This window comes from Nelusetta ayraudi, unplaced genomic scaffold (genome assembly GCF_046127955.1).
Source record: "Nelusetta ayraudi isolate G7.1 ecotype Tasmania unplaced genomic scaffold, CSIRO-AGI_Nayr_v1 ptg000011l, whole genome shotgun sequence".
Lineage (NCBI taxonomy): Eukaryota > Metazoa > Chordata > Actinopteri > Tetraodontiformes > Monacanthidae > Nelusetta > Nelusetta ayraudi.
The window spans coordinates 14,487,635-14,513,749 of NW_027466061.1; the positions used below are offsets into that span (position 1 = coordinate 14,487,635).

At 44.7% G+C, this 26,115-nt stretch overlaps 1 protein-coding gene across 3 annotated transcripts in view; it reads right to left on the reverse strand.

The window, feature by feature from the left end:
• The window catches only part of LOC142885137 (ephrin type-B receptor 1-B), a 154,572-nt gene that overhangs the window by 6,669 nt on the left and 121,788 nt on the right, over positions 1–26,115 (reverse strand). For all 3 annotated transcript variants that reach the window (XM_076021297.1, XM_076021299.1, XM_076021296.1), the window contains exons 7-13: positions 23,474–23,636; positions 20,873–20,981; positions 19,637–19,701; positions 15,214–15,336; positions 14,068–14,315; positions 12,800–13,015; positions 1,953–2,102 (exon numbers count right to left, since the gene is read on the reverse strand). In XM_076021297.1, the coding sequence (XP_075877412.1) occupies positions 1,953–2,102; positions 12,800–13,015; positions 14,068–14,315; positions 15,214–15,336; positions 19,637–19,701; positions 20,873–20,981; positions 23,474–23,636 (1,074 nt within the window). The remainder of the gene's footprint in view (positions 1–1,952; positions 2,103–12,799; positions 13,016–14,067; positions 14,316–15,213; positions 15,337–19,636; positions 19,702–20,872; positions 20,982–23,473; positions 23,637–26,115) is intronic.

The following is a 26,115-nucleotide window of genomic DNA, read 5'->3' on the forward strand; positions in this document are numbered from 1 at the left end:
ACCGAAACAAAAATGGGTTTAATGTTACGATGCAGTTTCTATTTGTAGGAAATAAAAAAAAGACATGACATTGACATCAAGTTAGCACTGAAGATGTGATCTGCCCCCTTATGAAGCCTCTGCTGACTGATACCATGGTTAGCATTCAGGCTGACATGCCCTGCTCCTCCGTCCGAGACAATTATGTGTCAATCCTAGAGGACAGGGCGAGGAACGAGGTGCAGGAGAGGGCAGAGCCGGTGTCACGGCTGAAAAGAGTCAGCCAGCATATTATTAACACTGAGGCAACTTCCAAAGACAAAATGTCTCACAAATGGGCTGCTGCGGTAAAGCCTGCAAAGTCCCCCATCTCACCAAATACCGGCTGTAACCGCCATGAATAAATGATATAAATTCACAAACAATTAGAGCAGAAGAGATCAGAGTGGAACATTCAAGCCTTTGCCGTCTTTTGTGCGCTGCTATGAAGATTATCCAAAAGGCTTTTATCTGCGTCTCTACCTCTCTGTGCGCTACCACGATATCATATAGTTGCGAGATAAGTGTTGTGACTTACGATCAAGGGTATGAGATATAATCAGCAAAATTAACTGTGGTCTGTAGGTCTGTGCAGGAGTTAAGTGCAACTCAGCAAAATAAAAAGGACGACAACAAACAAAAAATCTTGACGAATGGCGTGAGCAGTTCTAAGCGTTGTGTGTGCGTGTCCTTGTGCGGGTGTTGCAGCCGGACACGCTGAGCCGTGCCAGTTGTCCTCTCTGCGGTGGTCCCACCAGGCGATGTTTGCTGCTGGCCCACTGAGGCAACATCTGCTGAGTTGGATGTTCCTTGGGGAACACAGTCCACCGAGGCCCGACGAGAGAGTGAGATAGAGAGAGTGAGAGAGTGCGGGGGGCGAGGAGGGGGGCCTCATAGCGCGGGAGCGTATCCAACGGCTGTGTGTGTGTGTGTTTGTGTTGGTGCCTGTGTGTTTGCGGTAGTCGGTGCGTGGACCTCGTCCAAACGGACACGAGGAACAAAGCCGAGCCTCTCAGCAATCACTCACTGCTCTCAAAAGGCAGCCAGGAAGGAAAAAAGGGGGATGTGGGAGCCTGTTTCCATAATAAGTCTCCCTTTCAAAGTTAAAGTCAAGGACATCGGCAGTAATGATCGTATAAAATGGTGCCGATGAGGGAAGAAATTAAAAAAAAAAGTGATTTATCACGGCTTCCTCTCTCATGAGTTATCCTACATTGTGTGTCTAGAGGGTGTGAAGATGACAGGAAATGGTTGCCACCACTGCCACATGTTTTTTGTGCGCTTTTACTGCATGCAAGTGGAGCAGAGTGCCAACTCTCGACGTAAATGTATTTTCTTTTTTAACGACTGCTCTCCAAGATCTAATGAAACAGCCACTCGAACTTCCTGAGGGAAGAGCCACACTTCCAGCAGCAGAAGGTGTGGCACTGTGGGACTCAAGGAGCAACGCTTTTTTTTTGGTTTTGTTAATTGCACCTTTTCTGTGACGTCGACTAGAAGTGCAGCCCAATTATGCAGTGCTGTCTGGGAAAGTTGAAGAGAAAAGTCTCACCCGCAAACACAACAATTAGGAAAGTTAATGAGTTTTATAGGCAAATTAAAAGGTTCTGGAGTTTGTCAAATACTGTCAGAACGAGTATTTGTGTTTTTGTTATTGTGCAGCCGTTTCTCCATACTGTATTTTTTCTGTTCCATCAATCACAAGAAATGCATTCAACAATTTGACTGCCAGTGTTGTTGCGAGTGGAGCGCAAAGCATGATGGCCGCTGTAGTCCCCACTTCCAGTCACTCTGCTTTGCTGCGACAACGCACAATGACACAATGACTGGTGCTGTCTAATGTCAACTTCCTGTTTAAAGAGGAAGTACATCAAAACGTGAACGTATGACTCGTCTTAAACAGATGTCACTATGTGGTGTACGAGTAGACTCACATCCTGGTTGGACATGTCCCAGTACGGTCTCTCCCCAAACGACATCACTTCCCACATGACGATGCCGTAGCTCCACACGTCGCTGGCCGAGGTGAACTTCCTGTAGGCGATGGCCTCGGGCGCCGTCCACCTGACGGGGATCTTCCCGCCCTGATGGAAGGAAAAGACGAAGAAAAAGAAGAAGAAGAAGACAGCAACCAAATGAGTGAGAAAGTCAAAATCGAGGAGAAGTTGACTACTTTTCACATTTTATTCCTGCCCCACCGCTCGTTTAAGTCCGTCTTTGTCCTCTGCACCACCCTGCTAACTCTTTATCCCTCTCATCCACCCAGTGTATCAATCCTCCGGCAGCCAGAGCATGCAGATAATTCCGCCTCTGTCTCGGCAGCGGCTCCCCGACTGTCTTTGCCCTTCACACATCGACCAACATCACATTTAGCGTCTCTGTTCCCACAGCCCTGTTTGGATAAAGGCAGATAGGGCCGAGGCTCACGCCCGCAGCTGAGCGTGTCCACCTGTAATTGGGCTACCTGGGCCTCAGGCGTGCCACGCGCCCTGTTGACTGGAATTGACAGCTGCGTGTTTAAGATTCCGCTCACACTCGGGCCCGCAGACGCAGCAGGGGGAGACGAACGCGCGGGGGCACAGACATTGATGGGAGTTGCAGGCGTGCTTGCACACCCACCATAATGCGGGAGCCGAGCCTGCCGCCGTGCGCTTTAATGACGGCAATTAGCAGAACCGGAGTGTCTGCAGATAAGCTGCAGCTGGAGACAAACTTGAAGCCTGAGACGTCCTCAGTAACTTAGGAACCCCGATTCTTTTTACTCACTCGAGTTTATACGAGTTGCCTACCAACGAGATTGGGCTTTATGAGTCATTTGAGTCACTGGGTCAGTGTGAGATTGTCAGATTCACCTACCTCCAGAGCAATTGAGTGATTTGTCGTTCTGTGAGTGGGGGTGGAGCTACTGCAAGCGGCTGTGACATCAGCGTGAAATCACAAAACCACGAGTGGATGAAACTGAATGAATGATAAAAGTGGTGCAATACAGCTGTGTCTCTTCTAAGGCCAAACATGCTCATTATTTGTTCATGTACTATTTCCTAATTTTAGTCATATGTTGTAGAATACACAAGATAAATGTAATTCTTGAATAAAATCTGCCCATAATAAATGCAGTTAGTTCAAACACACAACTAACAACCATCCACGTCCATCACACTCTGCACTCTTGCAATTACTATCTATACACAAAACATACATACTTATTTTCTGTTCTCATTTGCACTTCCCTGTAAATATCATGCGCTGATAGATTAAAAATAAAATAACTACCTTGTAAATGGATCCACTAATGTTTCCTTTTTTTAAAGGCTGACGCTAGAAATGCTCAACAGTAAAAAAAATAAATAAAAATGATATAAAAACATTGTTTTTCCCCAAGCATGTCTTCCCATTTGTGTGCATGTGTGCATAGAGCCCGAGTTCCTCGATGAGCACCTCTCAGTGCTCGGTGTCAGAGCCGGAGAGAGACGGCCGCAGGGGCCCAGTCGTACGGGACACGGAGGCAGAGCCGAGGATGGCAGCTTGCATTGCAGAAAAGGTGCGAGGAAGCGGAGGAGTAAAGGAAGTTGGTGCAGTGTGTGAAAGAAGTCCGGACGTGTGAGACGGGAAGGAGAGATCAATAGATGAATAAAGACCGTCTAAGCCCTGCCGCCTTCCATGCTTTTTCTCATAACTCGGACAAATCAACTCATCTTAACAGAGACCCGAGAAAACCTTTCTCACGCCCCCTGCCACTGGCTGAGGGCAGAGGGAGAAATGCAGATGTGTATTTAAATAAAATAATTTTAGAAATAAGTCACGATGCTCAAACTCACTCATTCAGTTTGGAATGATAACCCTGAGCAATATTATTTGAATAACAAGAAATTAAACCACCCATCACAGCCTCATGAAGTGTAACCGCCCCCCCAAACACAGACACACACACACACACACGCGCGCGCACACACACACACACACACACACACACACACACACACACACACACTTGTCCATTTGGGGTTATACCCCTGGAAACTCTAAGACTCAGGATCCCACCTCCTCACTGCGAAGAGGCGGCTTCAGTAATAACATTTCCTGGTTGGAGGCGGCTGCGCAGACCCAAAGTAATCACTGCTGTGAGCCGGCGACAGCTCTGCCAAAAAACACGCTTTAATAACATGAATGGCTGAGCAGCTCAGTGGACACAGAGTGAAGTAGAAGATGAAAAAAACATAATAGCAGCATTTGATTTGTTTTTGTCCCAAGGGTGAGGGATGTTGGTGCAAAGAGCGCTACTAATGCTGTGAAGGTGAATGATTGTTGATGGGAATTAAAGGCAGAACCTGCTATCACCACAAGTGAAGCTGAGGTAAGACCTACAGCAGATTTCTGGAAAAAAAAAAAAAAAAAAAAGGTTCAACTCGAGCATCAACGTGACAAACGAGGCACAAATTTCTGTTTTTAATCTCCTCCCCAACATGCGAGCCACTCGTCTCCCCCGGCTGCTACAGTACCCCGTCGGCCGTCAGCCGTGACAACACAGCGTGTTGACTGCTCCCACCTGGCCGAGTCCGCCTGTGACAGGTTGTGACCGCCTGTGACAGCTGAAGCGCCAACTCCGACACAATAGATGGCGCCGGGCCCGTCGGGTTAAGATGTGTAACGGCGAGGTCGACGGCCGTGCCTGAACAGTTGGAGGGGAGGGTTGGGGTGTGGGGGGCTTCCCAGTGTCCGTTATGCTTCCTCGGCGTGGTAATAAGGAGTTTCGCGTCCAATCACGGACGGCACAGTGGCGATATGAAACACCTGTCATGTCTTTGGGGTTGGTTTGATGCGTCAGCGCTGCGGTGGCCTCATACCTTCATGTAGACTGTCAGCAGCGTGTTGCCGAAGAATGAAGTCGTATTTGCAGCAAACGCGCACGAACGCACACGCACATCAGCTGCAAACATACAGCTAAGTCCCTGAAATCCCTTAGTAATTGAAGGAGATGAGTTTAGCGTTTGTTTGTTGTTTTTTTTTTACCAAGCTTTGCTTTCCTCAATGAAAACACTTCAAAATTTGTTTGACAAAAATTTCTCCTCCATTTGGGAGACAGATAATTATATATCCCTGCCTTTTTTTTACTCTTCCTCTGTTTTTAATTGCCCATATACCCTCTCTTCTCCTTTCCCTTTAGTGCTCCAACTTTGGTAAACCATTTCCAAACAATGCCCAGTCAATTGGTCTTGAGCATGTTTACTTGGGCAGGGAAGAGCGCTCCATCAACATCCTTTTAATGAAATCCGGAGAGAAACGATCTTGCCCTGGATGTCTGCCCAAACAGAACAGGGAAGGGGTGTGTGAGAGAGAGAGAGAGAGAGCGAGAGAGAGAGAGAGAGAGAGAGAGAGAGAGAGAGAGAGAGAGAGAGAGAGAGAGAGAGAGAGAGTTAGGGGCCCAGTGGCAAAGGGAAATGGGACGAGAAATAGAGCAGCGGCAGTGAGAGTCTGGTGACAGCGATGTTTGTCTCTCAAACGCCCACGGGAAAGGCCAGTTTAGAAAAAGACACAACTATTTTGTGAGTGAGAGAGAGAGAGGGAGAGAAAGAGAGAGAGAGCGAAAGAAGAAAAAAAAACCTCTGTCAAAGTCTCATTTTACTTTGTAAAGATCCAAACATCTTTCCCTTTATGATGGGAAATTCTGGGCGTCTCTTAAAACACTACTGGCAAACAAATTCAAAACTCTTTCTCGCTCTGTGCGGGACAACAATGGTAAAATGGACAAATATGGAACAAGAACAGACCTTTGGTACTTGTGTTCCAAAATAAATTATATATATATATGTATGTTAAAAAAATAATTGAGATCAAGGAAAAGTGACCTTGTGTGCTTTGTGTTGCCAGAAACGCTGTGCCACTGTTGCAGTGCTAATAAAATCGAAATGGCTTTCAGGTGCTGAAAACTATTCAGCCAATTAGAGAACAGCTGCTGAAATGTTGTTATCAAGAAAATTAATTTTGCCCCTTAAAAAATGTCCTCTGAGAAGCATTCCACTGATTTTCAACAAAGGAACTTTGTCCATTTGATTCAATAATTTAATGTTCAAAATCAATGTATTTTAAAGCCATCAAAAAAGACCTGCTGTTTTATTTTGCTACCTAAATATAAATTGTAAGCCACTTATTTCTTGTGCTGCACCCACTGTAAGGTCATGCCACATTGGTTTAGCTAGCAAGAGTCAATACTAGACCATGAAGACAATGAAGACATATCAAGTCATCCTGCTGTACAACAACTGTATTGTTCTACTGAGCGGTTTGTCTTTGTGTTGATTGTCAAGACATGTTGTGTCTGATTGTGATTCCCTTTGTTCATCAAAGAATACACCAGTACTGCTGGACTTGACATCCTGGAAGCCATAGCAACAGTCACCATGTGGGGCGGCGCTTAATGACAATCACAACTCTGGGCAAAACACACACACACAAACACACACGCACGCAGGCACACGCGCGCGCACACACACACACACACACACACACACACACACACACACACACACACACACACACATACACTGCTACTTAATACCATTACTTGATTAAAAATTGAGCCAAAAATAAAAGCTTCAATGTTAAGTAAATTGTCACACCCCATGAACGACACACCTGTCTGCCTCATTCTATCATCAAATATATGGCCATGGAGCGTTAAAATATTTCCATGGAAAATGTATCGTTTTTCTAAAGCACCAATGCCAGGTGACCTCGTGACTTTGAATCCATACTGGATAAAACAACTCCTCTGGAAAAATGAAGCAAGTGTGTGTTTATTTTCATGTAGATTTATGTATTTTCCCACATGCTCCCATGTCAACAACAGCAAGGTGGTATAAATATATAAAACTGAATGATAGCCTTGTCTGCGTTGGCAAAATTCATAAAACAAGTATTTCTTTCACTGATTTAGCTGTACACAAACCACTTCATTGTGAATTCTGGCTCAAATGCAAATGCAAGGCCAGCAGCCACAGATGGCGAATCAATGCCCAGCCTATAGCAACTCTGGCAAATGTGACAGATGGTATAAATCAGGGTGAAGTACCTTGTACGGTTGCTCCCCTGTGATGCTGCGACCAGGTATAGATCACTCTACAGTCTTGTTTGGAGAACCTCCTCCATATTCATTTTCATTTCCTAAGTGAAACATTTATCCCAAGACTGGGGGAATTAAACTCTAAAACCTGCATAAAATCAGCCTGGAGACATGTTGATCAGTTAAAAACATGCCCACAATGTTAGATCAAATACTACCAAGGTAGGAGAGGACAATTAAGATTTTTGCTGCAGCAATAGCAGCCTGTTGTCATCACATTTTGCTAAATATTGGTGACAGTCTTAGGGAGATGTATGATCTGTACAAAGCAATTTGGATGCCGTTAAATATATACTCTCTAGAGAGTACTAAAGGTGAGGGACTTCCAATAGTTGTGGCAGGTAAACATATTACCCTCAAACACAAGAGTCTACTGGAGAAAAGAAACTTCTACAGAAGTGAGAAAATGTTTGTATAATCCCCTGCCATGTTTCCATGGAAAACAGATGTTTTTTCTTTTTTGGGTCACAAAACATCACTGAATGGTATTGCAGCATTTTCACAGTTATGATTAATTAACATTTTAAAAATAGCTTTGCACAAATCTGTAATGTTAACCTGAGGCTGAGAATCTTACTTGTTTCTCTCAATTCTAAATGCAAGAAATGTTACCATCTTTTCACAAAAAAGGCTTGTGTTTAAAGTTTCATTTGCTTTACTAGATACATCTGTATTTTCTGTTGCCTCTGAGCCCGCTCCAGTTATTTGATGAGCATTCAACTGCTGACTGAATTTGGTGGGGAGAATCTAGGAGATGTTACTAAAGGTGGGATGTGATGTATAGCAGCCATTACAGTGATGGTACATCTGGGACAACATGAAAGCACCGGGATAGTTTGATGTTTATATAAAGCATAGCATCAGCTTTAACATGCATATATAAAACAGCATTTTTTCCATAAAAATGGATATGTTTCAAAATAACTTTGAAAGCGTGTCCCTTTGCCTTTGGTTTACTCAAAAAAATTATGCAGGGCAAAATGTTGAACAGAAAGGCCAAAAAGAGAAAAAAAGAAAAAGTGCACCAAGGGCCTGAAGTAAGGGAGAGAAGGAGGTGGAGGTGGTAAGGGGGATGCAAATAGGCAACGGACAAATGACAGAGATGGCGGCGGCGGTCCACAGAGCGCGAGCACTGGAGCGGAGCGGAGCGAATGTCTTGGAGGTCACAGGGATTTGACGGATGAGCTTTGTTAGCGACTCGGTGTGACCTCGCCTTTCAACCCCTCTGAGCCTCAATGCCACAAACAAACACTCACTGTAGCTGTGGCGGTGGTTGGGGTGGTAGCCACAAGGAGGGCACGTCTTTGTCTGAACGGGCAACATGCTAAAAACACACAACATATCACAGTGCCTGCAGCGAGTCCCCCACGTCTCCGCCATCTTGTGAGGTGTCAGCAAACAGCCTTTTCACATCATGTGTTAGGGGAAAAAAAGAAAAAAAAAAAAAAGAACAGCCCTGACCAGTACCTGCCCTCATCTCTGGGGTCCTCTGGGGAAGAATCTTTACTCGTGAGGGGTAATGCCACTAGGCTGAGCTGTTATGGATTTTTTTTTTTTTTTTTTTTTTAGCTAACTTGGGCTAAGACCACAAGGTTTTAGCAATGCCACAGACCACAGGAGCCGTTTCCATTTGTGTTGCAGCAGTTCTGAACTGCTATTTGCAGAAACAAACACCTGCGCAGCCATTTGTGAGCACTGTTAATTTATTTTCTTCAAAGGCATGTCGATTGGATCAAGAGTCAAGTTCCGTTTCCCATTTTCTTCTCATTGCTAAGCTGATGGTGACATTTCAAGGTGACCTCGGACTGAGCCTAACCCTTGGACTGTGTTTGAGCTAACATGAATGCAGTTTCTAGCTAGGATGCAGCAGTGAATACTTTGGAACAGAAAAAGAAATCCATGGCGTTTATGTTACTTGGCATGTTTTTCTTACTGTCCAGTTTATTGTCAGTTATATGTGCTCAGTGCTGAGTTGTACTTCGTCTAGACGTTTCACCTTTCATCCAAAAGGTTTCTTCAGTTTTTTTATCAAGCAGTTAGGAAGTCCCATAACTCCTCCCACCCCTCCTCTTCCTCCTTTCTACTCCTACTCCTCTACCTCCTTTGTCTAATGACATGTACATCTAAGCCACTGGCCACCAGAGGCTTTCCTGCGTATTGGCAGTGGGTGGAATTATTCCCTCTGTGAAACGCAATAGCAGCGACATTGCACACTTTCTGGATGAACTACCCCCTTAATGGTCATTCTCATTTAACCCTTGACGTCATGACCCAACGAATGGTTCAAAATAAGGGATTATAAATGAGGATTGGTCAGAGCAAAAGCCATCCAAGCCAAGTTTATTTACCTCTCACACACTTAGAGGCAACTTACGTACTTGTTCAATGCAACAGATCAATGCAGAACACAAGAAAACCTCAGTTGCACAACCTGCGGAGTCTTTCAAATAATTAGCAGACATCACCTTGGCAGCGCCAAGCGAAGTCTGAGCATTGTCTTGTGATTGTAATTAATTACAACGGCAACTGAGGAGAAGGAGGACAGGCCTCCTCTGTCTAAAACCTCCACAGCACTGCATCGGAGTGAACTCACATACAGGGTTAACGCAATTACCAGCATGTCCTCCCAGCCATACAAGCGGCCTCACACCATGGGCGTTGTAATTGGTGTTCCTTGAATTGGACAGAAAAATTAGAAAAGCAGTAGAGGGAAAGAGGTGATTAATTTGTTTGAGGAGGAGGTCGATGGCAATGTAAATCACCGCATGTCAGCAAAATCTCATTTCCTCCGTTTCCCTCGGCCTTGTCTGCCGCGCCATCCTCACCTGCTGATTGGTTTGCATCAGGTCATAGCTAAAGGAGTCACTGAGCGAAGGTCACCATGCATAGCTTAATCACACTGTAGGACCCTGCGTGGGACCCGTGAACCCTCCCTCAAAGCTTGTTTGCATTTCTCCCAAAGCACAAGGAGGAACTGGAGACATCAAACACTTTTCAAACATCAGCTCTGGCTAATTAGCTGTCTTCATGTGCAAGCAAATTATATTTTTATCCATTTATTTGCACTTACTGATGTGCTCATGGTTTTACTGTGAAATTAAAAACTGAACTGTAATTTCGATTTGAAAAGGAACAAGTGCATATAGATTTGCGTTTTACGCTTGCAATTAAAAGGCAGCCGTTTGTCTCAAAGTGAAGCAATGCAGGAACTTTAAAGTACCATTTTTTTTTTTTAAGTCTTTATCACTGGTTACCATGCCATCAAAAACAAACAGAACAGGGTAGGGGGCACTGTGTGCTGTGTGTTACCACTGCCCTGATTCCAACTTCAAACCGCTCGTGCTCCTATTGACTCTCCACATAAAACCCGCAAGGAGACTTTGCATTAAACAACATCAAAATGCCGGCCACAATCCATAATCCAATCCCCCACCTCTTGCAACCCCATTTTATTCGCAAGCTCAGCGGCACGGACAACAAAGAGGTGCTGCTCCTCTTTGTTGCTACATGTGATCTATTCCGGGGACTTTGCCATCGGGGGTCAAGCATGCAAAGCGAGCCGTTCCTGGGGAGCAATTAGCCTTTTTATCCTCACCTCTCTCTCCTTTCACTCCCCCTCTCGCAGCTAGCACAAAGCCAGCTCACCGCTCCCCTAACCCCTGTTGAGAACACCTGTCCACACCTGGGCCACCATTTCCTGCCACCAATAGGTTACCATGGCACTCATACGACATGTTATGGAAGTAGTTCAAGCCATGACAGAGGAAGCAGAGCAGAGATAAAACACATTGGGTGGGGTATGAGTGGTTATATAATTGCCAACCCCACTCCCTTCCCCCCCGGCCTTATATTTAGATCAAAACTAACTATTTTAAGTATTCTCCTTTCATACCTGCGCGGCACTGACTCACAGACCTGCATGCTTTTGATCTGAAGCTTACACATGTTCAAATACCTCAGGTTTAGTCATTCAACTGCAGAGCTGTACAATGAGTCTGCACCACTGAAATTAGGTAAAATCTTCTGCACTTACTTAACAAAACAGACTCCGATCACACAAGTCAGTACTTCTGGAGTGGTGTTGACCATGTTGGCCAACTCAACTCCCATTAAATCAGCAAATGTGGGTTTGCTCCATTTTTGTTCTGAAGTTTATCAGATGTGAAATGTTGCAAAGGATTATACAAGGTTTTGTAAATGACGATGTACCAAGTGTGGAATTGAGGTTAGCATGGATTTTGTAGATGCAGTGTTGGGTTAATGATGATCTTTTTTTTTTTTTTTTAAACAAAACTTGCCTGCATCAAGGAATTTCTGTTGGTAAGGTTACATGAGCTGCACAACATCAGTCTGTCACAGAAAATGAGCTCAATAAGGGTATACCAAGACACGGCTCCATTAATGCCCATTTAACATTCAAAGTTCACCTCATGAACTAAGTACCTGCCTTTACTTGCTGTATATAAAATACTATGGAACCAATATTGACCTGTTTTGCTGCCGGCAAAATGACAGCTACAGCCCACATGACATATTGACAGTAACAAGCTAATTTTGACAAAGTCTCGGAAGCAGAGTGCATGATGTGGCAGCACACAGACTGACAGGGAGCACTTTAACCTCCCACACTGGGAGTGTTCACAAGTGATTGTGCCTCTGCATTTTCTGCATTTACACATCATTGCTCAAATGCAACACGGACACATACACCCACCCACACACACACACACACACACACACACACACACACACACACAGATGCATATACTAACTCAAGGCATGCCTGGGGTCCTAATGACCCATGCACGTGTTTGCGAGGGCGTTCGGAGAGTGTTTTGAATTAGGATGAGGAGAGGCAGGAGATGAACTAACGATGGCTGCTAATAATTACAGATCTGTAGTGTGGAGGAGTTAATGAGGAGCCAAAGCATCCCATGATGCCGTGGTAATAATGAATGAGGAGTGAGGGAGGCGTGGCACAGAGAGAGCAAAGGGGGTGTAAGCTGTCAGTTTGAGAGGCCGCAATGCCCTTTGGTTTCTCCGCACTCTGGGCATGTCAGCGAGAGAAGTGCTTTCCCAGAGGAGGCTTGTCTCCTCGCTAATGAAGATGTGACAGACCTTCAGCCCATGACTTGCATGGTATAGATAGAAAGACGGCTGAGGATGAAAGGCTTGAAAAAGTGAGAAAGGTTTGGGAGCCCTTCAGAGGTAGTGAGACTCTAGGTGATGGGTCAAAAAGTGCTGGCGATTGAGATGTCTTGACTGTTGTATCTGTGAAGTTTAATGTGCACTTGTTTTATGTTTATCTGTCCATTTTCTATCGTTGATTATCCTGCACTCGCAGGCTGTGGGGGTGTTGGAGCCTACGCCAGAGGGTGCGGTTGCATCCTGCAGAAGCCACCAGTTTGTTGCAGGGCCACGTAGAGAGACAACAGAGAAACAACCATACAAGATCAGCAATTATTGAGTTGCGGAATAACTGAGGGTACATGGGTTTGCACTGCGGGGTGAATCAGGAGTACCCAAAGAGCACAGAAAACAGGGGCCTTCTTGTTGTCTGTGCAAACCACTGCAACACACGTGCTGCCCGTCTCTCTCTCTCTCTCTCTCTCTCTCCTTTTTTAAAAAGCCAAATTAAAGATGCACACTTTTAGTACTCACCAGGGAGCTGGTGTAGCTGGGATCAGATGTGTCCTCCTGCAGGTAGCGCGAAAGGCCGAAATCAGACACTTTGCACACCAAGTTGCTGTTGACAAGGATGTTGCGTGCGGCCAGGTCCCGATGGACGTAATTCATTTCCGACAGATATTTCATCCCGGCTGAGATCCCACGCATCATCCCCACCAACTGGATCACCGTGAACTGGCCGTCATTTTGCTAGAGGACAGAGAGGAAAAACAAATCAAAGCGGTTATTTGGCCAGGAGGAGGATTCAGACTTCAGCAACCACCAAACTATAGTGAGGTGACTAAAAGCAGAGCTTTGAAGTTGTTGTTGTTGTAAATCAGCTGTTGTTTCAATCTGATTCACCACCAGACTACATCAGAAAGAAAGAAATGATGCTTGTTTTGTTTTTCCCTTGTTTTCGTCATATATACAACATGTGGTAATTGGAACAAAATTGCTCCTAGATTGCTGGGAGCAAATGGAATCCTAAGTGGACGGACTATGTACATTAACACTCTGCTCAGAACAGTAAGCAGCACATAATAATTGGCTCCCTAGTATATCCATCTCTGTATGTGACTTTCACACAGAGTGTACAATGGGACATGCTATTGTTTGATTTTGACAATGGTTTCCTGAGGCCAATATTGCACACTGAAGATTTAGTGTCCCACTCGGACGCATAGGCTTCCATCTCCTCAACATCCATTATGCCCCTAACTCTGTGTGAATGCTCTGAAGAGCAGGCTTTGAACCCCTAGAACACAGTAACAAATAAGAGGGTAAGGGAGATCGATGGAAACACAAGTCGGATGTGGCGGTTAGCAAAGCCAGCTTCAAAGAGACCCTTTAAACCCACCCGAGATCAAAGTGGAGGAGAACACCAATCCACGAGATAGAGGGAGGGGAAAAAAGTGAGCTGAATATTGATTAAGCCATGCGCCTGTTCAATCCTCTCCATAAAAGAAAGAGTGAAGAGTCCATTATGAGCTCTGGGCATTAATAGAGAAATTAAAGGCTGATACAGTTCGCAAATGGACATTTTTCAAATTGAGAACGACTGGAATTGTAATGATTGTCATGGAGAATAATGTATGATTGTGCTGTGTAGGTTTAGGAGAAAAGTTAAATTAAATGGTTGCTAGATCAATAATAACAATTTATTTCCAATTACATTTTCTGCAGCATGGTGTTAGCGTCCCACTCAACCAATAATAGGACCTGATCATGACGAAAATATCTGGTTCATTCGGATTACTCACCCTGAGGAAGGAGTCAAGCGCCCCATTCTCCATAAACTCAGTGACGATCATGACCGGACGGCTTTTGGTGACGACGCCCTCCAAGCGGATGATGTTTGGGTGGTCAAACTGGCCCATGATAGACGCCTCTGAGAGGAAGTCCCTCCTCTGCTTCTCCACGTAGCCCGCCTTAAGGGTTTTGATGGCGACATATATCTCCCTCTTACCAGGCAGCTTCAAACGACCCTTGTACACCTCTCCAAATTCACCTTGAGCAGAAATACACAGGCGATTAGAGACATTCACAAGGTGTATTGAGGCGATAGCTCCATGATACAGCCCTCATTGAGTTCTCACTCACACTCTGAACGTGGGTGCTCTCACTTAATGTAGGTATTTGTTCAACTCATATAAGAATAAACTTTGAACCATATCTAGTAAATGGCTTCAACCCACTCGATTAATTATCACTTCCTTTCTTCCCTGCATGGACACCAAGCAGTGAAACCAACAATCCTGGAAATCTTTAATTAGTTAGTCACCCTGGACTCTTTCCCTTCCTCACACCTAGCTTGCAGTGTTGGTCCATCTCCAGCAGCTATTCCAGGCGCACTTTCATTACCAGAGGAATTTAAGCCTCAGTGTGAACCAACACATACAGTTTTGCCGCGCATCCGGCTGCCTGTGAACAGCTGTCCTGCCGAAGGCAAAGGCATGGAAATTAACAATGCAACGCTTACAGCAAGGCCTTACCAATGTGTATGGCTTGGTTCTCAAATGCGGGAGGACAACAAAAACTGTGTCCACCTGTTTTACATGTAAATGAGAAGAGATGATGCAACGACGCAGCAAGCGCGAGAGAATTCGCCGTAGGATCCGAAACCAGAGAAGCACTGGGAATAGGCGGCAAGGCTCTGAGTTATTTCTAATGCCATTAGGTCCCATGGCAGCTGGCCTATATGCTGCTTGTGTGCTTGACATGGGCTCCCATCTGACGCGTCGGCTGGTCTTAACGACCTTGGAACATATTCAGGTTAAATTTGTTGGCAAGCAGTCTGATATCACACTGCGCAGAAGTTGCAGACATTCAAATAACAAGAACATCTCATGCGGGCAAGGAATTGAGCGTGGATTTCATTGTTTTTCCATTGGTCCAACAGTCCATACCTGCACCGATGACCTCCTCGATCTTCACCGTGGAGACATCAATCTCCTTAGCAAACTCCCGTACGGCTTCGTTGGGGTCCTCGTAGGTGAAGGGATCTATGTAGATCTTCATCCCCGGAGAGCCTGAGAAGTGGGTCGGGCAGCCCAGTGGGGAGGAGCAGTTAGACATGTCGGCTCGCAAAGAGAGTTCTAGAACAACCAAAGTGCTAAATTAGATTATTGGGAGGGAACAGTGTTGCATTAACGATTGATGAACGTAACTGCCCTTTGAGCAGTAACCTAAATCACAGTCTGCACGAGACATCACTTTCAATCGCTTCAAGCCCTTAACAGCGCATGACAATACTGCTCTTTCTTCCAATAGCCTCCTTTGAGGCCAGCAAAGCGCTGAAGTACAGATTCTAAATGGTTTTGGGTGATGGAATCTGTCTGAGATCAAAGTATAGCAGGCGTCTAATTGTGGTTTTGATGATTTGGGGCTTATAGGTTGACAATTGACTGGGAAAAAAACAGAGTGGAATGAGGACAGAGAGTGGTGGAGGGGAAATGGCAAATGGAAAGAATAAATGTAGATGGATTTTCTTTAACCTTCCTTCGCTTACTCCAGCATTCTCTGCTCTTTGATAGCGGTTCATCCAATTTCCCCTGCAGCCTTGCTTTTCCATTTACATGCTCACGAGGAGATAAAACCGCTGCAGCATCATCCGCTTCTTAGGATGAGCGCAGTTCATGCACGGTATGTGTTGCCACAAACAGATTTTCTGTTTCGACAATCTTGAGGCAGGGCGGGGTAGAGCGCAACTTGTGTCCAAATTCAAAACGCACTGCCGTCGAGTTGATGGACATGCCAAGGAAAAAGCAAATGTTGCCGTGGCAGACAAGGGCTGCGCTCTTTATCGGAGCTGTTTAGTCCAAACCTTGGTCTGCCATAATTCGAATGAACCCATCTCCATCAAGTCAATTTGCACCCGCTCATTTGCATAACCCACATGAATAGAGGGAAGGGTCTCAGGGGAGCGGAGGAGGATAAGGTCTGGTCTTGGAGGGATCAAGGTGCTTCACCTCGCTCTCAACGAGAAGCTGATTGTAGTTATGGCGCTAATTTCTTTGAACTCCGTCTGCATGAGCGTAATTGCTCATTAGAGGTTCCAAGCAGACTGAATTCATTGGAGAGTTTGCAGCTTTGCATTATGTAAAGATTGCCTATTTACAAGTGTCGCCGGGCTGCTCGCTAAGCAGCACAACTGGCTGGGGCTCAGAATCCCAGCGGGGAGCTCTTTACAACATCCAACCACCAAGAAAACATTGACTTAGAATTTAAAGCATTCATCCGTGCAGAGCCATAAACACGGCTGTACACCCAACACTTCTTAACACACAGCCAAGGTCTCTTTTTCATGGATGTTTGAGAATGCAAGCAGATTGTCTCGCTCTTCCCCCTCTCCCTGTACAGCCCTAGATAACGTGATTTATCTTTTTATGGCCAACAGATAAAAAATAGATTCTGTCTTGAATATTTCAGTGGGCCTTCATCGAAGTGCATGAAGCAAATCAACCAAACCAACATCAGTTTTATTTTTACCTCACATGAAGAAAACATCGGGCCCTGCTGCGATGACTCATAGAAACTAAGCCAGCATTTTTTCATGTTCTTTATAACTTGAGTTCTAGTTGTGAAATAAAAATGAGGGGTAATTAATTGGAAATATTTTACTGAGTTCCAAATTTAAACTTTGAATACGACAAATGCCACTAAATGACAAGAAATGGTGAAGAGTATTCATTTGATTAGCGCAAAAGTTTAAATTTAAATTTAAATAGTAAGTGCAGCATTTAGTGGCCAGCTCCTTCAGTGAATGACACTAATGTATTTACAAATCAAGCGTACGGCAGTAATGCGTACATTAATGTATAACAGGATTTGGGTACAATTAAGTTACTGGTCACATAATTAAGACAAGTCATTGTGCTGGAAAACTGTGGCAAGATAAAACATCAGTCCTCACATCTCTTTCAGCAGGAGATGTGATATGGCAAAATTAATTTTGCCTGACTATAATTTCAAAAATTTGGTGAAATTATAGATTTTATGAGGATGTTTTTTTTCTTTCAGTTTCTCAATAGGCAGCCTCTGCGCTGTAACACGGCTTTCTAAGACTAAATGAATCCCTCCTGTGGTTCAGTAAATGTAATGAGCTGAGTTTACATCGTAAACAGAGCAATTACACATATTTGATTTCAAAAAAGGGCTTGTTCAGACGCACACTTTTGCTTATTATGATGTAAATCAAGCGGTTGTGGGGGGTGTGATATAACTGTGAACAGTTGCACGTATTGTTGAGCGACTGATGTCTTTGACTACCAATTGTGTTTCCACAGTTTACAAAACTGTTTGAAAAATGATTCTTCAAACAATCAAAGCAAATATAAACCTGATGGCGTTTAGCTGACTCTTGGTGAAAAACATGACATCCTGCTAAAGGGTGATCATTGACTAAGAAAGAAAAATAATCACAGCGAACAGACCCACTGAATTATTGTAATAAAAGGTCAAACAGGCAGCGGCATGCAGAACATGTTGAAATTGGAATGAGTATTCCTGACGATTCAGCAAGTAGAGGACGAACATAAGAAACACTCGAGAGCTGATTATGACTTGTGATTGACGAGTGCGTCCCGTTCAACATGTCAAAACCCCCCATCCACTCTTTAGCCGGAGGTGTGACTTCTCCTCGAAGAGCCTCCTGATGCCTGTCACAGTAGGTGGGCCTCCAGACGAGGGAGGGGACATGACCTGATGTGTGGCAACAGCTGGAGCAGTTGCTGAGCACAAGCGCTGCATTTCAAGATTCCCCCAAAACAACCAGCTGGGCTCGGCGGTTTTAATTGTCTTGTTTAGCACTGTAATTACCAAAGTGTCAGTCAAGCCCTCAGAGAAAAGACGAAAAACAATAAATCTCGGCTGGGGAGGGCGGAATTTGCTTTATGAGTGTTGACAGTTATGAAGGGTGAAGAAATAAAGCTATGAATAGGGTTTTCTTATCAGGGTTTTTATTTCCTCTCCATTTTAGAGAGTGTGTGTTTATTAGGGCCACAAGCGTTGCTGATCTTTTGTTTATTATTTGCAACTCTTGACCGATTAATTGTGTTTGGCTCATGTATTTAATTATTTTTTTCTTCTGCGGAATGATAGTCTGTGACACACGTAATTTGTCTAAAAAAGGGTAAAAATGTGAGTTTTCATGAAGCAATTTGATGTCAATTGATAAGGCTGACAAAACTCTAGAACAGAGAGAGAGGTTTTCTGGAACTATGGTCAAGAATTGCATATTTGTTTTGAATGAGATCAAGGTCTCCCCATCTGTGCAGACAGGTTGGTTAATGCTCAGAGCCGTGCTTGCAGGGACGTGAGCTGAACCGTCAAACCTGTTCCAATTAGTTTTATTCTAAAAAGACTGCAACAACCCTAAACTGGTGTACTAACCATTGTGAATTAGAGAGATTTACATTTTCTAATGCAAATTTCTTATTTCTTATTTTGACTGCACATTTTACATTTTCAGGAAAGGCAAGAAACTGAAGTCAAACACTTTGCTGGCTTGTCTCTCGACAAAACCACCCAGAGTCAAGATCTTCTCTGCCTGCAAGGGTTGTTAGTGTGTTTTTAATATAGTTAATATACAGTGTGTGTGTGTGTGTGTCACAGCAGTTGCATATTCCATGACTCAATCACATCTACAGTGCAGTGTTGAGATGTAAAAGTCTGACAAGTCTGTACTGACATTACTGTGCTTCTTATTCATTAATGCCTTATGTAAGTGTACATGTTGCACACACACACACACACACACACACACATGCGCGTGCATGTGTGCATGCGTGTGTGTGTGTGTCTGCTGAATATCAATATGGATGAGACAACATGTTGGTGAGTATTTGAGACGGTGGAGCAAGAGGCATCAGTCAGACCAAACAAAGCCTGAGAAGCGAAAGTTCAGCCAGCCTTACATTTTGACATATAGAAATTGCTTTAATCAAATCAAACGGGGGTTAGGTGGGTGGAGAAGGAGGGAAGTTATGTAAAATTGAATGGCCACAAAGAACGCTTAACCTCAATGTTATGGCACGTCATCTTATGCATCCTCTGGCATCTTAAAGGTTGTGAGATCGTCTAAGAAGCAAAGACCTGTGCACCTTCAAAATACATGGACCACAAACTACATCTCCCACAATGCATCATGATTGTTGAAGAGAAAATTGATAGAGCAGGAAGGAAGTTAAAGTCGTAACTTGTATGATATGTTGCTTACATGAAAAGTTGATCTTTCATCAATGGACTGATTCATATTATTGTTTTTAAATTAATGCATAGAACGTTTTATAATATTTTAATAGATATCTTAAGTTAGCCGGTTGGACTCACCTCTTCCTGTGCTGTAGTGCTGCAGCTTGTCACTGTACACCGCCTCCTTGGTGTACGCCCTCTTCCTGCGGGAGCGGCAAACATTGAGAGACAGCAGAGAGGTGAGGGGATGAACAAAAGTCTAAACAGGATCCTTGCAGTCTAGGAATGACGGTGCTGAAAATGAAAATAGCGCCGGCTGCGGTTAGCAAAGTTTATGAAAATGAGCCCACTTTTAATTAGACTTTGATAGGATCTGCTTTTCATCTGTCTCCGCTGCCTCGACATCAAAAAAGGAAGAGAGAGAAGCCAGAGGCCGCTGATGAAGCTCATGGCTCACTCAAAGTTAAACACAACACTGCACAAAATTTGACTTTCACACATCTGAAGCCGAGGCAGATACGACTGCCACAGTGTGACGGACCGCTGCGAAATGAAATTGGTTTGACTTGAGTTAAGTGAGCGGCAGCAGCGGGGTGAGAGTGTTCCGCTCTCTGGTCGTGAAACATTCCGTTTTTAAAGAAGGCGTCATAATTCTCCCTCCAATCGCCCTGATTGCTCTCAATCAATAGCTGTGTTTGCATGTGGGAAATCTTTTTCAGCTAGAATTGAAATCAACCAAATGTTGAAAGTTCACAGTTAAATAAAACTGTCCGATCATGATGTGCGCACATGTGCATGCACCAAGGATATAATCACAACATTACATTTCGACATTTGCAGTTGTCTAATTTTCTGGGAATAACAGGAGGAGAAGAAGAAGAAGAAGTAGTAGCAGCAGCCGTGTGCTGAGCTGTAAACCAGATTTTCCTTCTCAACTCTGCTCACTCTTTCAGGACTCGCAGTGATGTGCGAGTCCTGAAAGAGTAGTTCAAAAATCACGTCACTTTACGGACCAAGGAATCACGATTCCTTGCCTCTATGAACCTTTCCACTGACTCATCTCAGCTAGCATTCGCTAACTAAACAAGAAGAGACTAGACAACGCAGCACTACTATTCCAACCGCATGTCTATCTTGTATAAAACCCAAACCACTTGCTCACAATAGCAACTCAACACGATACTAACAGGTCGCTCAGTCGCCCTTCGGAATGCGATGAGTTTAATTCACAATAGAGAAACTGTGCTCTTCAACTGGCCCTTTAGTTTGGTAATGTGAATGTTAATATTCAAACATTTGCATCAACACCACTTTTGTTGAGTCACCCTGAGTGCTTGACATGTTTATCACGTCTTTTTATCACGTGTGACTCACCTGCTGCATATGATGGAGATGGCGACCAGGGAGACGATGAAGACCACCGCCGCCGCTGCCGACCCTGCGATCAGGGGAAGCTGCTCCCTCAGCTCAGACTTGAAGTCGTCTGCATGGAATAAAGGCAAAAAGACTGTATTAAGAATGCCCCTGAGGTGGCGCTGCTGTTTTTATTTAGAGGTTTTGTGGAAGAAGGAAGAGGAGGCACGAACAGATGGACTGACGGATAAAGTAAAAACAGATCCGCCGTGGGCTGCGCCAGCTGAATCACCAAGAGCCTCTGTGCCTCTGACTGACAGGCCCCGTTTGATAAACCAGTAGACATAGTCAAAAGTGATGGTGAGTCTGCTGAACCTCTCAGGAGCAGGTGGACAGAATAAAAGAAAGAAAAGTGAGATCACCTTGAAATGTTGTTACCTTGGACTTGAAAAAAAAATGCTGTCAGTCACACAAAACATGTTGCCTGTACGTGGTCATTGAGGGCTGGTGCCAAATTAAGAGGAAGTCTTAAAGGGATGGTTCAACCACAAGGGAAAATGAACCCACTCACTGCTCCTCAATTGTAATAAGAAAATAAACAAAAGAAGGTAGCTGAGGCCATGGGCCAAAACAAGAAAAACAAGTAGAAAAGCATAAAAACACCTATATGTTGCTGCTGGGTCCAAATTATCTGCAAATGATGATGTCAACACCTGATTTTAGGCTGGAACGTGTCATGATAGTCTTGATAGCTACTATAGGCACTAGGTGTGATTCTTACCCTCCATGAAACGCTTAGAGGTTATGGAACCTCTGTCAAAAAAGTGGTGATCAACAAAAGGGAGAAACTGAAACTTTGGGGCGAGCCATCCCTTTAAACACATCCATGGCACCAGTAAACACTGCAGCTGAGGCAAAGTGAATTCCGTGCGCTGCAGACAAATAAACATCTGTCTAAGCCCCCCATCTCTCCCCATCCCATGCAGAAAATGGAAGCTTTGGATTAAAGCGATAAAGAGCGAACTAATGCATCTTCTGAGCGGTGCTGGACTGGAATATATGAAGAAACTCAAAGTGATAGAAAGCGCTTCCTCTTCTGCCCAGCACGTTTGTCAAGTATGTTTCGAGCAAAACGGTTTGAATGATGTCCCCGCTACTCCTGGCCTCGGCCGACAGCCCTCCCGTTCTCCTTCTTCTGATGCATATTAGGTGTGAGAGGTCCAGATAAATCCTCTCTCCTGCGTCTGCTGCTGGTACGAGGGTGAGATTTGCCCTGACAACCCGGGAATCACACGCGCACCAGTTGCAACGCTGAGTGGGCCTGCCCACTACAATCTCTCGAAGAAAAAGAAGACGAAGAAGAGGACTGCAGTCATTAGTGCTCGGAGTGGGCGTGTTGTGAAAATTTGCTTCCTGTATTTGGAGGAAGAAAAGTGATTGACATTGGACCATAATCACTTAAAAAACATGTGAAGGGCCAGCTGGAGTTGTGAGTGGGTGTAAGCAAACTGTAAACCGCTAACTTAGACGGATGGCGGCGAGCCAACTGACGAACAGCGTCCCTGGCTCGAGGCGTTTGAGCTGCACGTTCGTGTTTGGGATCGTTTGCGAGGTGAGCGGAGGCCGAAGTCGCAGGTACACAGCCACAATGATCACCTCCATCATCGTTAGCATCCTTGCCGGCTGCCCCTCCCTCAGGATTATCGCCGTCTCATTCACTGTGTCATCCTCATTAACACGACACAATGTGTAAATGTCAAGTGTCGCCCGCCTGCCGTTTATTATGAACTATGGCCGCACTGGAGACTGCAGGCCGGCTGCTCCGCTGAGCCACAGAAAGGCTTTGTTCTCATTGGATATATAATGCCAAATTATGGGACACAATATAAATTCTACACATACCATGATCGATTAATATTCGTTAAGTTTCTCAGTGAGTGAGCAACATCACTGGTGTCCATCATTTTTTATTTTTCTTTAGAACAAAATGTTTTATGAGGGTGAATCCAGTTAGAAACTGTTTTGTTAAATGATTAACATATTAATTGAAACAATGAATCAGCTTGTCAAATTATGAATTGTTCAGCTACTCTATGAGTCGTATTTAGCTGGAAACCTTTAAATTCAGATTAATTTCAGACATGCGTCACTAGTTATTTTGATTCGGCATTATTTTGCCAAAGCTTAACAGCCAACAACATTTTACACACGACTTGCTGCGTTTATCGCGACAAAATCAGCTCGGCCGCCGTGCCAGAGTGGCAGATGTTGCAGCTCCTCGACAGTCCCTTAGTTCCGCACCACCCCACCCTCACTGGAAGAAAAACTAAAAAAATCTCATCAAATACCAATCATTGTGATGCATTCTGGATGGCTCTCTGGCACCATAAGGGCCAGCTGAGAAACCAGTCAGCTTAGCATTTTGGATCAAGCTCACTCCACTCAGATCTGACCACGAAGTAAATTCATTCAGCTTGAGGAATCTTACCTTCTAATAATGTGGACAACAACAGAATACAGAGCGCAGGAAGAGTGTGAAGAAGAGTGTGGCAGGCAAAGTGAGACAGAGGAAGAGGAGGGGAGGCTGGACGACTGCTTCCCTCCTGGCTTGGCCATCCTTACCATCTGTGAGCGTTTGGAAGCACATCTTGCTGCTGTATTTGCCAAAACCAGCCACGGTCCGAGCTCGCACCTGCACCACATAGACGGTACCCGACCGCAGGCCCTCCACACGCGCCGTGTTTGTTTGGCTTCGCAGGATAGTGGAGTTGATCTCAGCGTGGTCCTGGAATAGGAGGAGGAGATGAGAAAGTTTTGTTGATTCAGGGAGTGTCAATTGACCCCAAAGGCGAGGGTCGGACTTTGAGACACAAAACAGGCGAGTCACATCTACACAAATCTGTGGAAATCAGTGATGGGCTCTGTTTGGCGGCTGCGTTTAATCAAATGTCACTAAGTAAAAAGAGAGTGAGTGTATTTTTGGAGACACAACAGCATAGTGGACAGATGGATTGCTAAAAAGAGATAACAGGACATTTGAGAGCGGTTCAGATCTCAAAATGCAATCAGAGGGATTTGGTCAGCAGCTCTGATGACAAACACACTTTCTAAGACTGTACACAACAGAATGTGAACAATATCCCTCATAATATGCCTATGCTCACTAACTCTCTCACACACACACACACACACACACACACAAAGGTGTCCACAGTATTGTAATTACAGGCAATAGGTAGACGCCTTTCAACAAACAGCAGTAGCGACTCTTGAGCAGTAATTGAAGAGCAGAGCATAACACAGCTATAACACAGTGGTTAACATTTTGAGTTACTTCACAGCCATATTTGGGGCTATAAGGTTGACACGCCCCACCCACTGCCGCCCCTCCATCCTGGCTGCTCCAAAGAGCTCCAGCGCATTGTTTACAGGAGCTTTCTGCCGGTTTGCACTCTGGCTAGTGGGTGATTACTGAGGTCTGTCACTTTCCTGTAACCCTGAGCATACATGACAGCCAGAAAATAAGAGTGCACCTACGCTTGCACACCCACTGCTACCGCGGGCTGCTGATGGATATGCCTCACACACACAGGGAGGGAGGCAGAGACATACTGTTTGTGTAATGTTGCTGAACGCGATGCGACTTTAACTGCTGGACTGCATCCATTGGCCTGACTCCATGCACAACAATTCCAGAAGTAATGAATTCCAAATCTAGGCAAACTAGGCGCAGTGTGGAAAAAGGCTGATAGGGAGAGAGAGAGAGAGGGAGAGAGAAAGAGAGAAAGAGCAAAAGTGGGCAGGCGAGAGGAAATAAGATGGAAGATGGAGGGAAGCGATAAGACGCTGCTCACGTCCAAATCATTATCCAATCTGATTGGTGTAATTGAATCATTCCAGTTGCTCTGTCACTGAGCAGATGAGGTAAACACAGCTATGAAATCACCGCCATCCTCGTCCCACCAACAAGCCAAACCCACACATAATGATGCGCCCAATCACATTAGCTCTTATTGGACACTCCGGGCTCGATGAAGACAAATGTTTGGGCTCGGGAACGGAACCAACAGGCGTTTATGCTCTGGCTGAGAGGAAGAGAGGAGCAGGAGGTGTAAGGCGCTAATAAATGGATTCCTAAATGCAACTAGCTCAGGATTTAATCATCTATCTGTCATCTTCCCATCTGATTCTCAAACCATTTTTATAGGGACGCAGTAATGATGGAGCATGTTTGCCGGCTAAATAGAACGACAGGTGTAGACAAACAAACCAAAAAAAAAACAAAAAAAAAAAAACACCTTTCTGTTAGTGTTTATTTCACCACTAACTCATAACACCTAATTTACACCACATGCCTCAGTTTCATTGTGGCAACAGAGAGTTTTTAATATAGTTAAGAAGTAGAATAAGAATGAATAGGACTTCAAGAAAACAACAAAACAGATTGCATGGGAGGGGATGTCGGACACATTATAAAAAAAATTAAAAACTGATGTCCACTTTCAGAGATCAAAAGCTGACAAAAACATGATACATTATGTGTAAGTATTTCATTTGAAGTAGTTCCCTTTGGTAGAAGTACAACAATCTCACAAATCAGCGGCTCAAGTCCTTCCTCAGGTTGGGAACATCTTTTTAAAGTTTGAGCTTCTGTTTATACGGCTACATCCTGTTATAGGAATTCATTTTATAAATTCTTCAGGTCTGGCAACTGCACTCATTCCGGGGTCACTCTGCTAATTGAAAAATATTCTGGATGATGTCATCCTAAAGCTGCTCTTGAGCAAAATCAAGCGCCGTCGCATTAAATATTAAATCTCTTCATGGCAGCAGCTTGAGCACTTAGCAGAAGCCACTCAAACTTGCACCTCGCTGCGCTACCGGAGCCTCGAGTCGGCCGTTTGAGCAGGCACGAGACACGAGTGAGGGCGCTGAAGAAGACTCCGGGTCAGGGAACACCGGCGATGGGCCTTCCTTCGGGCCACGTCTCCATCTGTTGAGCTTGAAGGGAGGACAGGTGAGAGAAACAGATGGTTAACCGCCAATGAGGGGGGAGCGTCCCACCGGGAGGGAGGCGCCGACTCGGAATGGCCCTTTCATGTTGCCAGTCAAATGGGGATTATGTTGAGCACGCACACACTCACATCTGCCACTTAAAAAATGAGCTGGCATTTGGTCCTCCAGTGGGTTTCTGGGCCGGCCAGTGAGGAGGGGGAAAAAAAAAAATGCCAGCCTGGAGGGACTTCCAGTGCCGAGAGGTCCTC